This window comes from Poromitra crassiceps (assembly GCF_964638095.1).
Source record: "Poromitra crassiceps genome assembly, chromosome: 28".
NCBI lineage: Eukaryota > Metazoa > Chordata > Actinopteri > Beryciformes > Melamphaidae > Poromitra > Poromitra crassiceps.
In genome coordinates, this window is record NC_139651.1 from 10,323,454 (window position 1) to 10,341,276 (window position 17,823).

General features: G+C 45.7%; 1 protein-coding gene across 1 annotated transcript in view; it reads right to left on the minus strand.

The window, feature by feature from the left end:
• Positions 1-17,823, minus strand: part of lrrc49 (leucine rich repeat containing 49) — a gene marked incomplete at its 5' end in the record, with an annotated part of 63,125 nt that overhangs the window by 28,223 nt on the left and 17,079 nt on the right. The window contains 3 exons of the mRNA XM_083662469.1: positions 993-1,076; positions 4,770-4,917; positions 8,549-8,610. Of these exons, the coding sequence (XP_083518595.1) occupies positions 993-1,076; positions 4,770-4,917; positions 8,549-8,610 (294 nt within the window). The remainder of the gene's footprint in view (positions 1-992; positions 1,077-4,769; positions 4,918-8,548; positions 8,611-17,823) is intronic.

The window sequence follows — 17,823 nt, forward strand, 5'->3', positions numbered from 1 at the left end:
CAGAGCCAAGCCACAAGAGAGAGCAGTTACTTTTCTTCTTTCTGGGGCGAGTGGGTTCTTTGTGTTGCTCTGCTTTTTGGGGTTTCTTCACCACAAACCTGGACTAAAAACTGGACCATTCATTAGTCCCAGGTGGACCTTTAATGCAGCACAGATGGATGGCCTGTACAGGACTGAACAGCGCCGAGCATTTAACGTAATAAAGTATACTCGTCTTTGGAGACCAGCACTCCGAGCCCTTTCGCAGCTAACCACAGGGGACGCTGTCTAGCCTTCCCCGTGCATTAACAATAACTAATACGTCCAAAGGGCATTATCACCTGTGTTGATACAGGTGAAATACGGACACTGTAGGTTAGCATCCCGAAAGTGCAGTTATAGGGCCTTTCTAAAACACAGCCTTCACAATCCCAATGGCACATTGAGGTAATAGTGCACCCCCCCGCTGTCACCAGAGCTACAATGTGGGTCAAATGTGGGCCAAACGTCCTATTTTTATGACCCAATGGCTTAAAGAGCTTTTTTTATCATCTCAAATGTTTTGGCAGGCAAGCTGCACAAACCAGAAACGAAAATCAGACGCAAAACACCACCTAAAGCACCGTCAAGAGGCCAGAGAGGTTGGCTATTTTCCACTTACCCCAACTCAAACATATTCCATATTTATGGTGAAATAAATAATCCTAGCTAACAACACTGGAAGATATATCGGTATTAAATGACATAAAACATTCACGCGTGACACACTGTGTCAGGTGCTTCGTATCACTAATCTATATCAAAGCTTCATCTAGTACTTTGAAGCTAGCGACTAATAATCCACTTACTATCAACAGTACTTATAACATCAAACGTATTTAAAAGAGCACCACTGGGTACAGAGGAGCCCTGTTTAATCCCTTTGCTTGCCAAGAACGCTGTATGTTTAGAATGTGAATCCAGGCAGAGAGACGCAGACGACGACGACAACAGCAAAGACATCCGAGTGGTACCTTATGAATGGTCTGCTTGTGACTCTCCCTCTTCCTCTCCTCCTCTTTTCGAGCCTGTACGCCGGCCATGCGCCGCTCCTCGTCCTGAAACAGACAGCCGGTACAATCAGGGTGTCGCTCCATTCATGGCCTCTGAATTATTGACGAGACGAGGGGGAGAGCGCAGAGAGGCGCAGGGCGGAGAGGCGGAGAGCGTCCTCACTCAAGACTGATCTGCATCAGGACTGGTAAACTGGACCGCCGTGGAGGATGAGGCAGACTGTCACACCAGCCGGCGGCTGCATCGCAGGTTTTTTTCCACACTAGGATCAACTGAGCCCAGCTGTTTATGAGAGACTAAACTCCCAGAATGCAATGTGAGAGTGCCAGCTGAGAGCTGCGGGGATATTATTGGGCTGTCTGTGACGAGCAGGAAAGATGCCTCGGTCTGATCAATAAGAGGCGAAATGATGATAGCCTGACTTTGGATCCAAGTCCATTTTCAGCTGGTGAAGGAGACACGATTTCAGGTGTTAAGGCCTATTTGTTGTTACGTCAAGCTAATTTATGTAGAATAAACAAGAGTATAATGTAAAAAATGACCCAAACGAATGCGATCCTGTGACACCTGATCAATATCGTATCGATTACTGAGAGTGCTACTTTTCAGCAGCATCGCTGTTAAGTCTTTGTTAAGGCGTCGATTATGTTTGGCTGTTTATGGTTTTAGTCAACTAAAGACTTTTCATTTGATTAATAGGTTAAAAAATTTTTTTTACATTAAATATTTATTTCCAGAAAATTGTGTACACCTCTAACATTAGCAACACTACTCACACAACACACGTATTCGTCTGCTTCGATAAAGAAGATGGATTGTACTGTATGTATTATTTGATTGGTCGTTAAATCACCATTAGTCGACCAATGACATGACAGCTCTAGTCTATGCAGCCAATCAGCAGGCCCTCTGAAAATCGTCTGCCATCAATAACCCATCATTTTACCTTTTGAAACAAGCCCAAGTGCATTGACACGTACAGTATATTATATTATATTATATTATATTATATTATATATATTATATTATATTATATTATATTATATTATATTATATTAACAGCAGCAGTGTCTTGGCTTTATTGATTGTGCCTCAAAGCAGAACAGAAGTGCGCGCCTCATTTGCACTATAAACGCTCATTTCATTCATAGATAATAGCCAGTCTGCCAACAGCCAGGCATAGATCTGATCTCAAATCATCTGATCGAACCGCTACTGACAGCATAATCAGTGCACTTGGGGGCAAGGTTGACAAATTAGATGTAGATCTTCAGTGGCTGCAGGAAAGTTTCCCTGTAGCAATATTATGACATGGTCTGAAAAGATGTTTGTAGGCCTACATTACTGCTGCTGTCATATCAAAACTTTGCATCTCCCAAAAGTAACTTTTCTGGAATGGGAGGGGGGGGGTTGGGGCTGAGGAGCCTTTTTTCAGATTCACAGCTGTAGGTTTTTTTAAGCTCTCCCATCTTGTTTTGGACGAGTTTAAAGGGACAGCTCACCCTAAAATCCAAAATACATATTTTTCCTCTCACCTGTCGTGCTATTTATCCATCTATATCGTTTTGGGATAGTTGCCTGAGTTTTGGAGATATCGGCCATAGGGTTTCTGCCTTCTCTCCAATACAATGGAACTGGATGGCACTCGGCTTGTAGTGCTCGAAGCACCAAAAAATACATTTGAAAAACTCAACAGCCATGTCTCTTTCCAGAAATCCTGACCCGGTTACTCAAGATAATGCACAGACTTTGTTGTGAGCAGTTTCATGTAGGAACTATGTTCTTTTGCAGTCTCATGTAGGAACTAGCTAGCAGCTAGCGGCTGTAGTTCGGTCAAAAAAAAAAGTTCCTCCATGAAACTGCTCATAACAAGGTCTGTGGATTATCTTGAGTAACCGTGTCATGATTTCCGGAAAGAGACATTGCTGTAGAGTTTTTCAAATGTATTTCTTTGGCACTTTGAGCACCACAAGCCGAGTGCCATCCACATCCATTGTATTGGAGAGAAGGCAGAAACTCTGCGGCCGATATCCCCAAAACTCAGGCAACTAACACAAAACGATATAGATGGATAAATAGCACTACAGGTGAGAGGGAATATATGTATTTTGGATTTTAGGGTGAGCTGTTCCTTTAATAGTCCCCGGGGTCATCGAACCTGCTCAACCTGTAAATGGACCACTTGAACTTTACATTCAAGTAAAAACATGAAAACTGTTGAAATTGGCGTTAAGAAGGTTTTTTCCATCACAGCAGCAGTATGTTCCGAGGGCAAGTTGTGTGGTACTTACATACTCTTTCAAAAAGTACAAGCTCAGACCTGGGTTGCTGCCTGCCTGCTCGACACACTCTAAAAGCAACTCAAGCCGAAGCGCCTTGCTGGCAAACTGTACAGTGTGGAAGTCATGACATCATGTTTGCAGGGAAAGCAGGGCAATCCCAATATGCCTGGGTGGGAACACAAACTTTGTATTGTTGCATTTAGATTTAAAATGCAGGACAAATGCTGAGCTCAGTCTCCGGCTTCATTCATACGTCTTTGCCTCTAGCGCAGCACTGAGTATGATAAACGTTGACGCGTTGATGCCGGCGAACAAAGACTAATTGTGCGGTGTCGTCAAGATGTATAAGAGCCTGCGGACGCTCCATTGACAGTGAATGGGAGGACTGCCTATGTGGGCTCACGCAAAGTTTGTTCTGACCCGGGAAATAATAATAAAGTCAAGCGTGGAGCCCCGACAGAACAGAGTCGCTCTCCTCAAGTAGCAACATGTTTACCTTCAGCAGCAGCAGCACATGAGATGGCAGAGACAGAGAGGCTATAAGCAGGCTTTCCCAACCCCCTGGGGTCACGACCCCGCGTGGGGGTCGCACGGAATTCAAATGGGCTCGCCTGAAATGTATAGTCAATGACGATCAATACAAATAATGATTATGATCCAGAAGTTCCATGGCTGTCTGTATTTTAGGTCGAGAGATAACAAGTGAAACTACGATCAAAACAGTATTTTTTCGACATTCTGTAATTGTGTTAAGTTCCTGCAAACGAGATATGAATGAAGAATGATAGCAAATCATCAATTTGTTAATTGGTGATTGGGAGAATGTTAATTCATTGTGCTTGCTGTCCTCACCACGCCCCTGCCCCACCCTCTTGCAACGCCCCCTGCAGCCCCAATCGGCAATGTGTAGCTAGGACGTCTCTAGGTGGTTGTAAGGGTGTAGGTAGTAACTGGGTGGTTGCTAGGGTGTTTCCGGCTGGTCGCTACGGGATTTGTAGAGGACTGCGAGGGTGGTCTAAGTCAGTGGTTCTCAAATGGGGGTCCGGGGACCCCCAGGGGTCCTTGAGGGGGTTCCAGGGGGTCCCCAGCCAAATGGGGGGTTATTTATTTTCGCTATAATTCCATTCATAAGTAACACAATGACTATTTTGGTCATGTGTTTTATACACTTTCTATAATAAAACATCTAAAAGCATCAATCTTATTATCATATGGGGGACCGTGGGACAAAATCCTATCAAATGGGGGTCCGTGGTCACATTTTTGTCAGATTAGGGGTCCTTCGTGTGAAAAAATTGGAGAACCACTGGTCTAAGTAGTTATGGGCGGGCCTATGTGAGTACAAGCGGGAGGAGTCAAGGAATCCAGGGGCGAACCAATTTTGATTGTAGACGCTAAAAGACAGAGACACAGACAGAGACACAGACAGAGACACAGACAGAGACACAGCCTCACCGTGACACGCTTCATGTCCAGCAGTCTCAGAGGAAGCACGCAGCGCAGCACGGCCTGCTTGTACCATGTCTCCAGGGCTACAGGATTCCCATCCAGGGCGAGCTCAGAAAGGGAGCGCGACTCTCCGAGGCAGGCTAGCTCATCAACGCTACACACAGAGAGGAAGAACATTAAACATTACGTTGAGAGGCAATCAGCTGATGGTCTTACTGTACCCATAGCAATTTGCAGTAACCACAACAGTAGAATAAGCTTTAATTACTAGATGACTAAAGAATACAAGCTGCCAACAGTCTCTCTCTCTCTCTCACTCACAGCGTGTGCGCACACACACTGAATGTTAGCAATCATCTAGTGGCAGAAAACCTGAGTCATCCACCCCGGTGAGTCAAAGAAGACAACTTCCGACAATCTTTGCTTTGATTATTGATGCTGGCTTTAACCCAGGCGTGTGTTAAGATCCTGGCTTTAACCCAGGCGTGGGTTAAGATCCTGACTTTAACCCAGGCGTGTGTTAGGATCCTGGCTTTAACCCAGGCGTGTGTTAAGATCCTGGCTTTAACCCAGGCGTGTGTTAGGATCCTGGCTTTAACCCAGGCGTGTGTTAAGATCCTGGCTTTAACCCAGGCGTGTGTTAAGATCCTGGCTTTAACCCAGGCGTGTGTTAAGATCCTGGCTTTAACCCAGGCGTGTGTTAAGATCCTGGCTTTAACCCAGGCGTGTGTTAAGATCCTGGCTTTAACCCAGGCGTGTGTTAAGATCCTGGCTTTAACCCAGGCATGTGTTAAGATCCTGGCTTTAACCCAGGCGTGTGTTAAGATCCTGGCTTTAACCCAGGCGTGTGTTAAGAAGAGATCTCTACAAGAAGACATGAACGTTTAAATATAGTGGGCGCCGCGGCCACACTGGCAGCACACGAGGGGCCGACGAAGAGCGAAGAATCAGCTGCATGTTTCAAAGTGTGCCTGTAGCTGAAAGAGACATGAAAAAGCAAAGTGCTGCTGTGTGTGTGTGAGGCGGCGAAATGGAGATTCTAATCATTACTAATTTGTGATATTGACCTTGATGAATGACGTGCCGTCTGGAGCTATGATGTGCCTGGAGCTACTGTATGTCTGGAGCCTGGAGCTATGTCTGGAGCCTGGAACCTGAAGCTATGTCTGAAGCCTGGAGCCTGGAGCTATATCTGAAGCCTGGAGCCTGGAGCTATGTCTGAAGCCTGGAGCCTGGAGCTATATCTGAAGCCTGGAGCCTGGAGCTATATCTGAAGCCTGGAGCCTGGAGCTATGTCTGAAGCCTGGTGCCTGGAGCTATATCTGAAGCCTGGAGCCTGGAGCTATATCTGGAGCCTCGAGCCTGGAGCTATATCTGAAGCCTGGAGCCTGGAGCTATGTCTGGAGCCTGGATCCTTGAGCTATGTCTGAAGCCTGGAGCCTGGAGCTATGTCTGATGGCCCTATGGCCACAAAAGGTCACTTTTTGGCCACCAAATATTCCATGTAGGTGGCCCGCTGTGCATGGCTACCACTGCGAGCCTTCACCAACACATGTATGTCACAGTTACACAAACCTGATTCCTACAGCTCGCGAGGCTCTAAAACTCTGTTATTTGCTGGCCAACCATAAAGTAACACCCCAACTGCATTTGCATCTTAAACCTACATGGTGGCAAACAGGACCACTCAATTACAGTAAATAATGATTCTATTTTCATTCTGCAAGTGGTTTCTACCCCCATAAATCATATATTAATTGAAGTAGTCTGGGAAGTGGCAGTGGTACGTGGCAGGTGGTGAAGCGGAGATTCTGTTGTACAAACTTTTGTTGATGACCTCAATAAATGATTGATAAGCAATCGGATGTGTTCCAAACATGCTGATAAAGCACAGTTAGCACAGTGGCTACATGCTACATTATTATTGCAGTAACCAAATAACTAGTTAGTCTTTCCAGACAACAACATACATGCATTGTTTATCAGGCATTGTGCCCAAGGGCACTATATTCTGACAATTTTAACCACGGGGGTGTTCTTCACAGTGAGTGTACTTCAGAAGATGCTGATGGTACTCGGTTGCATCACTGTTGCACCTATAATCACAGTAAACAATACCATCTTAGCATTATAACTATGATACTACAGCCACTACTGAAACGTGTCGATGCACCTGTTCAGGGATGCTCTTGAAGGTCCACGACATGTCAGTTCTCCATTGCTTGTTGAAGCATATTTATCTAACTTAAGACTGTCAACCTTCTGACTGAAAACAAACACTGTATGATCAGCAGTGTGGAAAATGTGTGTGTGTGTGTACAGTAGAGTGGGGTGTGGTTGGAAACGTTAGCTTCCAAGTTAATCTAGGACTCTATCCAGCCTTTTTCCATCTACTAAAGTGGGCAAGTATAAAACCCCAGATATGTTGTGTCAAATACCAGATCGTTATAATATTAATTTTCTAAAAAGGATTTTTGCTCCAATGCCCTCCATTGGGCTGTGACTGACCGCACTGAGAAGACCTGTCAGTTCTCCCCCTCTCCCTAGCAACAGAGAGCAACTGTTATCCTATCAGCATTGTAAAAGGTAACGACATACCAGACTTCTACTCTGCATCATTTTAATTCCTAGGAGCTCATTCAACGTAGGGATGGGCATTTTCAATAATCATGTTGAGGAAATATTCTTCCAGTATGTTTCCATTGTAGAGTTCCAACATATTAACACTCATCAGGTTAATCATTATATATTTTGCGATATACATTTTTATTGCAACTTCGATTCACTGACGATTTTTTCTTTTTTTTATCCATTCACCATGAACGACCAAACAACACGTCTAAGTATTATGTAATTGAGTCTGGTAGCGATATCATATTCGAAATAAAATGTCACCGTAAGAGGAGACCTGAGAGGCCCCGAAGAGACCTCCACAAATCACCATGAGTTGTTGTGTATCTCGCTCACATCAAGACCATGACTGATGACTCTCGGCGAGGGTGTGCCAGGCACTGACTCAAACAGACATCTGAGCAGGGTTGCTGGCTTTCAGACGTCAGGCCCAGATCTATCACAGCACCAAGGTGACTGGAGGTTCCGGGAAGGGGGGGGGGGGCTGATGAAGGTAACTCTGAATCCCACACGGCAGGCCCCTCCTCCGGGCAAACACTACACTGAGGCAGCCTCCTTCATTGGGCAGCCTTCACAAGTAAACTCTCTGACACCGGCGCTGACTGTTTCAACTTGGCTCAGAGAGAGGGCAGGAGTAAGACAAAACCAACAGAGCACTGAGATCGAAAAGTGTGTGTGTAGCGCGCGGGCGGGGAGGGGGTGGTGGGAGGGGGGGGGGGTGGTTGCCGTTCGCGCTAAGCAACAAAATAGACCTCCCATGCAACACACACCCCTCACCTAGCAACTTCCAAATCGCTCATTCGTTCTCTGTTCAAGCTGAGCTCCCCTCTCTTGCCCTCCTCCCCTGTTGCCAAAATGACTTAGGTAACGGGCATGCTAATTAATGAGCAACAAATGCCAACAATAAAGAACACGTTGTCAGTCTGTCGGTTTGCAGAGACTGCCCACCACAGCAATCCTGTCCTTTGTGTGTGTGTGTGTGTGTGTGTGTGTGTGTGTGTGTGTGCGTGTGCGTGTGTAGCCTGCCCTGCAGCATGTTGGTCAGGCCCAGTCCACAGAGCTAAGGGAGGGGACAGTGGTGCTGGCCAGACACTGTCCCCTGTCCCCTGTCCTGCAGGGGAGGGGGTGGAGTTCAGCAGCAGAGGAGACCTTACCTGGCGATGCTGTTGCAGCTGAGAAAGAGGCACTGCAAGCGGGGCAGGCGGTCCACCTGGGTCTAGAGAGAGAGAGATGGAAGGATGAGGAGAAGAGGAGGAGGAGGAGGAGGAGAGAGAGTTGGAGGGATGAGGAGAGGAGGAGGAGGAGGAGGAGAGGGTGCTGCTCGGGAACAGGGCGCCACATCATCGTCAGTGCTGCGCGGCGTGTCTCAGAGCTCCTCATCCCTTCTCCATTCCCTCAGTCACCTTGCAGCTCTCGGGCGCCAGCGTACAGCAGCCCTCATCCGCCCTGCGCACGCACAGGCGCGCGCACGCACACACACACACACACACGCACGCACACACACACACGCACGCACACACACACACACACACACATGCACACACACACACACACACACTGCTTCGTCTGCACACAGAGAGGAGGGGCAGTGGAGAGAGAGAGAGAGAGCACGAGGAGGAGAAAAAGGGGGAGGGGAGGGAGAGCAGTGTGTGTGTGTGTGTGTGGTGCGCTAATGCAGAGATTCCCTGCTGCAGGAGGAGGCTAACTCACACGGCTTATTGGAAGCACACACACACACACACACACATATACACACACACACACACATACATACACACACAGCAGCTAGCTAGCTAGCTCGTCACGCAAGAACAATAGATAGGGCACAATAGAAGTATGTTTGAATTGTTCAATAGGAATTGATTGCGGGGGGGGGGGGGGGGGGTTGTTCCTCACGCAGGGTGGGCAACAAAATCAATGGAGGCTTTTCTGGGAGGGGGGGGTGGGGGGGGGGGGGGTTGCCGGGTCGATGGAAGAGCAGCAGCTGGCTGGACCCGGCAGAGAGACAGGCAATGTCACAACCACCATGACTCAGTCCAGCTGACCAGACGACAGGTCACAACCACAACTCAATCCAGCTAAGGAGACTAGTGGCCAGAGGTCTGTACCGTCTGTGTGTGTGTGTGTGTGTGTGTGTGTGTGTGTGTGTGTGTGTGTGTGTGTGTGTGTGTGCGTGCGTGCGTGCGTGCGTGCGTGCGTGTGTGTGTGTGTGTGTGTGTGTGCGTGTGTGTGGGCAGGGTTGCGCATGGTGGGAGCAGAGAGGAGTGGACACTCCCAGGTGGCACGGCGGCAGCCTGAATGAGCAGCGTCAGCGTCAGCAGCCCATATTGCAGCCTCCTCCAGCACTGTTGCCCCCGTCTCCATTCAAACGCATTAGCAGAGCGTTTTAGGCTATGCTAGCTCCTCCACAGAATACAGTACAACACTCTGTAACCCCCCCCCCCCCCGTGTGTACACACCCGCCTACACACACATACTCCCTCCTCCCACCCATCTCAGAGGCCCATATGCTCACTGTAGTAAATACATGAAAACAAAGAGAGTTTCTGACAGTGTTGTGTGTGTGCGTGTGTGTGTGTGTGTGTGTGCGCGTGTGTGTGTGTGTGTGTGTCGTGAACGCTGTAGTCTAGTGTGCCCGTGACCAGCCAAGGCTATTTTTGCCCACAGTCCAGATCAGAATGCCTGTACTCAGCACTACTACAGCAGCCTGAGTTAACTCAGCCTCTGAGTTGTACAGCTGCTATGAAAGTCTTGCAGCAGCAGCAGCAGCAGCACTGCACTTTACTCAGCACTACAGCAGCACGGCCATGGAAGTTCACTCAGTTCAAATAAGGGGAATCTGTTACTGCTGCATCATTTTGCTGCAGATGCATCGCCTTGCAATGCAGGTGCTGCTGCGTGTGTTGGATTTCAACTAGGGATGTCCGATATTATCGGCCTACCGATATCATCGGCCTACCGATATTATCGGCCGATGTTAGCATAAAAAATTCATATCGAAAAATATCGGTATCGGTTTTCATGCCGATATTTATTTATTTATTTTTAATACAGGGGGAGTCTCACTGAGTGCAATGCTCTCTTTTTCAGGAGTGCCCTGTTCACATTCACACACACATTCACACATGGAAGCTGACCACCAGTACAACCACAGTCTGATCTGTTGGCCACTGAGCTGCTCCACTGGAGCAGTTGGGGTTGAGGGCCTTGCTCAAGGGCACCTCAGTGGTGGTAATGAGGGAGGGGCAAGCGCTGCCTTTTCACTTTCCCCACCCAGATTTATCCTGCCGGTCCCGGGGATTGAACCGACGACCTTCTGGTCACAAGCTCGCTTCTCTAACCGTTGGGCCACCACTGCCCCAATAACACTTACAACTTTAACACAACATGCATATTATATATTAAACTCTTCAGCTACATTAAGCTACATTATGTAACTTGTTACCTGAAATTTTGGTGAAAAAAAAGCCCGCTTATATCGGTATCGGTTGATATCGGTTGATATCAGTATCGGAAATTAAGAGTTGGACATAATCGGATATCGGATATCGGTAAAAAAGCCAATATCGAACATCCCTAATTTCAACCAATTCTGCGTTGACAATGCATGCATGAATAAAACAAATGTATTAATTCAGTTCATGGGATGAAAGAAAACACATCAATCAAAGTTGCAGTGAAAATGTAATGTAGTTAATACTATATTTTACTGTATTGCAATACTGATCAGTTGCATCGAATTGCATAGGATCAGTGCTGTTTAACACAAGGGCTTTCACACTACATATTCTTAGTCCCTTTTCACGCATTTTTTCATTTGCTAACCAGGGTTAACCTAAAGCCAGATTCACACTGCAGTTCTACTAGCCCTGGGTTCAACGTCCGTCGGAACATGCCATGCATCGTTGCTTAGCGATGTTGTGAGGGAGAAGTTTGATTTGGTTTGACAACACACGCAAGTGACACAAAAGTGTCATAATAACCCTGTTCATAACTGCCAACAGATAACGCTGGTTTTCAAAGATTTTCTAGGGTTAACCCTGAAAAGTCGGGGTGAGCCCTGCTCCAGAGCAAGGCCGGCTAGCCCCAGGCTAAAGTCGGGGGTTAGCCCACTTTGGAATGCTCCAGGATTGTGCCAGTGCGAACACTTTCTTAGCCTGGGGCTCACTTAGCCCCAAGCTAGCAGGTCCGTTAGCCTGGGGCTAAGTGCAGTGTCGTGTTAACAGCTCTTTTGTGTCTCGCTGTAACCCATCTGTCCAACCTGATACACAAGTTCAAGAGACAAGAAAGACTCTTCAAAACTCTCTGGTTACGGAAAGGATGAAGTTACCTTTCTCATCTGCTGATTTCCTATATATAGACTCAACAACAACAACAGCCTTGCCTATACAGGACCTATATATAGACTCAACAACAACAACAGCCTTGCCTCTACAGGACCTATATATAGACTCAACAACAGGCTTGCCTCTACAGGACCTATATATAGACTCAACAACAGCCTTGCCTCTACAGGACCTATATATAGACTCAACAACAACAGCCTTGCCTCTACAGGACCTATACAGTATATAGACTCAACAACAGGCTTGCCTCTACAGGACCTATATATAGACTCAACAACAGGCTTGCCTCTACAGGACCTATATATAGACACTCAACAACAGCCTTGCCTCTACAGGACCTATATATAGACTCAACAACAGCCTTGCCTCTACAGGACCTATATATAGACTCAACAACAACAACAGCCTTGCCTCTACAGGACCTATATATAGACTCAACAACAACAACAGCCTTGCCTCTACAGGACCTATATATAGACTCAACAACAGCCTTGCCTCTACAGGACATATACCGGTATATAGACTCAATCAACAGCCTTGCCCCTACAGGACCTATATATAGACTCAACAACAGGCTTGCCTCTACAGGACCTATATATAGACTCAACAACAGCCTTGCCTCTACAGGACCTATATATAGACTCAACAACAACAACAGCCTTGCCTCTACAGGACCTATATATAGACTCAATCAACAACAGCCTTGCCTCTACAGGACCTATATATAGACTCAACAACAGCTTTGGCTCTACAGGACCTGGGCTGCCCCCTCTTGTCAACTGAGAGCATACAGATGGTTCAGTTGACTTTTTTCATCAATTAGTTGTTTATCAGATTTTCATCAAGTGATTTCCTAGAAAATATAATCTAATAGCACATGAGTTAGCATAGTCTTAATGGCTGTTAAAATATAATCTAATAGCACATGAGTTAGCATAGTCTTAATGGCGGTTAGTTGATCACTTCTTAAGTGGCGGAGTGGAGCCTTGTGGGATAGGGATCACTGGCTCAGTTGTCCAGTGAGGTTGCATTCATAATTTAATTGTTTGTAGACGAATGGCTCTATGGATAACACACATTATAAGCATACCGACAATAAAGGAGCCTACATTACACAACTCATAGTACATGACTCATAATCAGTTACACAAATCACCGCCAACAAAGGAAACATGTCTGAACTCATTAAGACCAGAGACAGGCTTTGTTAGTGTCTTTCTACCTTTCCAAGAGTATTAGCTAAACAGAAAGTTCTTTCATAAAACAGCCTAAAGTCAATACGTTTAAAGCTCGATTGTCTCCTCTGAGCTTAAGATGTCTTTCAGTGGTGCATCCAAACTGGATATTTTCCATCTTCGCACTGAGAGTTGTCCTGAAGCTACAGACACCGACGTCTGTTCAAGCTGCTCTAATGAGGATGAAATGACAGGAAGTAAACATACAGGTAGCAGGCAGTACACGACAGGTGCCCCTTCAGGCACAGAACACATGAACAACATGTGACCCCCAATATGGCCTCCTTCTTCTGCATGGTATAAGAAAACTGTTTTGTTGAGAACGGCTTCTGAAATGTAAACTTGATCTACTGCACTCCTTCATCACCTCTCTCTACAGCATCACCCAACGAGTAGAGCTGCAACGATTCATCGATTAGTCGATCGACAGAAAATTAATGGACAACTATTTTGATAATCGATTAATCGTTTTGACTACAATTTTAAGAGTAAAGGTTTAAATTCTCTAATTCCAGCTTCTTAAATGTGAATATTTTCTGGTTTCTTTACTCCTGTATGACAGTATATTATATTTGAGTTGTGGACAAATTGATTTGAGAGCATCATCTTGGGCTTTGGGAAACACGGATCGTCATTTGCTACCATTTTCAGACATTTGTGACATGAGAAAATAATCGACAGATTAATCGATTATGAAAATAATCGTTAGTTGCAGCCCTACCAACAAGTACGGCCTGCACACAATGCCAAGAACAACCTGGTAGAAGTTACTTTCAAATTGGCCAGTTATGTCATTGTGATTGTGGTGGTGAGGGGGTTGGTACTGAGCCTCTGTAAAGAGTGACAGAAGTCAGAGCCGCTGCACTAAGAGCGAGCTGAAGTTACCACAGCAAGCGGCCTTGAGGCGCAGTGTTCTGTTCTTAGACTGTTGAACTTCTCCCTGGAAGAAGGGACGTTCGTATTGGCAGTTGGGTGGTGCATCTTTTCAGCTCATGTGGTTTGTTTTTGTTTCTAGAAGCCTAATCAAACAATACCGCCCCCATCTGGCAATGTCAGATGTTGCATGGGGATATCACGTTTTTTTCTGCCACTGGTTAAAGTGGCTGATGCGTTACAACAAAATCCATCCATCACTTACACTACACTACACAAGCCCCAAGAGGGTGTGGTTTACAATGACGTTACAACAGCGCCCCAAGAGGCCGTGGGTTACAATGACGTTACAACAGCTAAGGGGCGTTCTTCAGAGTACAGTACCTAAAACCCCCCGTGGCCTCACGGGGCTTATTGCTTTTATAAAACGAAAGCGAACGGTAGCAGAATGGTTGCCAAGCAGCAACACACAGATGCAGTAACACACACAGGCGCGGTTTGGGGCAGTAACACTGTGATGATATGTGTGTGTTTTTAGAGATTATTTTTTACAACGGCTTCGAACATCGCTCAGCCAATCACAATCAAGGACCGGACCTATCCATTTTTCATAATATATATTTTACCAGTCAGACATGTCATGTAGAGCACAAAAATAATCCTATTTCGAGGTTGCATCATTATGTACAGAAGTAACGCATTTGCGGGGGCATCCCGGTGTCTCGCTCACCTGATAGAGCGCGTACCACTAAAGGTGCGTTCATACCGACCTATTAAAGTTTTTCGCTGGCGTCGAGTTTACATACAAAGTCAATGCAAACGAGCGATTGAGCGTATATTCGCCTGGGAGAAAAATCGCTGGGCGTCCGAGCGGCAGAGACAGAGCGATAGGGAGAAAATTCGCTCGTCGCTCGAGATGAAATATCCCAACTCGAGCGAAATTACGCTGGCATCAGTCGCTCGCCGCTCAACGCTGATTGGCTGCCGTGAGAGAGCGAGTCAAGGATCACACTGGCTTGGAACAAACCGCTGGTTTATTGTGTGGCAACAAACCGCATTGACAGCCTGACAGCTGACATGAAGTGAAGTCTGTACTACCGGTATGGAGCTCGCATTAGGAGCACGCTGATAGGCTTTAGCTTGGAAACAATGACGGTGGCTCGTAGTGGACAAATATCATGACATTGCGTAACGTTATAGCCCCCACATGTCCGTCAATTCGTGTGCCTGTTGATGAGCGATTTAAACAGAGCGACAGAGCGATTCCAAAGGGTTGAATCAAGCGACAGAGCGAAAAATAAATATCTTGGTGTGAACACAGCTTAAGGCTCAGCCCTTTGCGTGGCCGGCCCGGGTTCGAACTTCGAATCTGAATCGTGGTCCCCAAAAAACAAAAACAAAAATCTAGTAGGAGTAAAGCATTTGTACATAGGGAAATTAATGCTTATTTATCAAGGCAGGAAGGTTTTTTTGTTACCCGACAGAGAAACGGCTAACATGGATGCTACTGCTAGAATGACTTGCCAGCTTTGGCCGAAATCTTCCAGCTGATGGTTGTCATTGATTCATCATCTATTGTATTCATGAAAACAATCAGGCAAAACCAGCATCATAACAAATTCAATTCACGCTCACTAACTGCTCCAATAAGCAGGATTGACAGGCGTTCCCTTTCATGGTGCTTCAGCACGTCAGCTGGAACATGTCTACCCTGTGTGACAGCGTGTTACGAGTGTGGCTCACAGTGACAACTGGAAATGTGCTGTGTGTGTTGCAGTCATGAAGTCTAATTGAGGTCGGAAAAAAATCAACTGTCAAAGGATGCTCAAACAAGAGAACCCATTCTGCCTCTCTCCTCTCCTTAGCTCATATTTTATTATTTTCCTAGAACTTCTGTCATACAATTATATAATTATGCCTCCGCCCAGTCCGCCGGCGATAGCCAGGCCGGAAGCATTATGGATTCGGGTTGTCCGTCCGTCCGTCCATCCGTCCGATGTTTCCTTAAAGGAACACTCCGCCCATTTTCAACCAGCTTTGTATCATTAGAACATCAGTAGTATATCAGAAAACTGTAAACGGTTTTGAAGTCTGTCATTTAATTTGACAGTTATTGAGTGTTAAAGTGTGGACCAGTGACATCACTGGTCCACACTAACTCAAATTAATAACTCATTAACTCAAATCAAGTCTCAATAACTGTCAAACTATTCATCATTCATCTAGTTTGACAGTTATTGAGAGTTGATTTGAGTTAATGAGTTATTAATTTGAGTTAGTGTGGACCAGTGATGTCACTGGTCCACACTTTAACACTCAATAACTGTCAAATTAAATGACAGACTTCAAAACAGTTTACAGTTTTCTGATATACTACTGATGTTCTAATGATACAAAGCTGGTTGAAAATGGGCAGAGTGTTCCTAGATATATCTGAGGAACGCTTTGACGGACTTTCATAAAATTTGCCTCAAACGTCAAAGTCTGGACAGACATGGATGTCGATTGCTCACTTGTTGGCAGAGGACAACAAGTGTACGTCTGAACTGATTCGATTTTGGTGGTCAAAGGTCAAAGTTCAAGGTCACTGTGACCTCACGAACGCCATTCCCAAGTCCGTTAACGCGACATCTCAGGAATGCCTCGACGGAATTTCTTCCAATTTGCCTCAAACGTCAATGTCCGGACAGACACGGATGTCGATTGCTCACTTGTTGCTGGCGGAGGCATGTATCCGCAGTGCGGTCATTCTAGTTTTAATTATATTTTTTGTAAATGTAAAATGATGCCGCAGACTGGAAAAAGATGTGATCCAAACCTTAACAGTGTGTTATCTATCCCAACAACACGTCCAGTTACAAACAGGTACAGGCAGCATTATATATGAATGCACAGGGAAACCTTTTGGGCAACATTGATGTAACAGTTCAGCTGCCTCTGGATGTATGTACCCCCTGCTGGCCTCGGATCAAACTGCAACCCCAAGTCTCCCATCCGGCATCCCTACTGTCTGAATGAAACTATTAAGACAGGCAGATTTATTGCCATCTAAGTAGATTTCGTATCTTATTTTGTTGCCTGTTGAGTGTAAAGCTAGCCGTCACAGGGTCAGCTCTCACCATAACTCACTGTAGATTCATTGTAACGCAGGGAATATCGTCTTACCACTCTGAGAGTGCTTACTGTAGCATTAGCTAGTATAGTCCCATCGAGGGGCAGAAGCTGTCTGCTACAGCATTGGTTCTCAAATGGGGGTCCGGGGACCCCCAGAGGTCCGTGGCACTTTGTCAGGGGGTCCGCGAAAAGTTTTCAGGAAAATAAAAATATACACTTTTTTTTGGCAAAAGCTTGAATAGTTCAACGAAAATATTTTATGCTTTAAATCTAAAATGGTTGATGGATTACATTCTAATCTAACAAACCTATCAATTTAAAAATCAAGCACGTTACCGTGGAAACAATTAAGCTTAGCCCAAAATCACAAATCAGAATGAGGGGGTCCCCGGTATATTTTCTATCTTGCAAGGGCTCCTTGGCTGAAAAACATTTGAGAACCTCTGTGCTACAGACATACACAAGCCAAGTGACTACAGACAGCCTGAGCAACACACAGTGACATTTCAGGTGATGAGAAACGATACTAAAATATAGAATTCGTCATTTATGATGTCTGGAGAAACTGAAACTATAATCCTTATGAAGATGTCAAAACATGGGTTGTTTATCACAGTGGTTCTCACATTTTTTCACATGAGGGACCCCTAAACTGACAAAGATTAGCCCACGGACCCCCAATTGATAGGATTTTGTCCCACAGTCCCCCATATGATTATAATGAGATTGATGCTTTTAGATGTTTTATTACAGAAAGTGTATAAAACCCATGACCAAAATTGTGTTACTTATGAATGGAATTATAGCGAAAATTACTCCCCTTTTGGCTGGGGACCCCCTGGAACCCCCTCAAGGATCCCT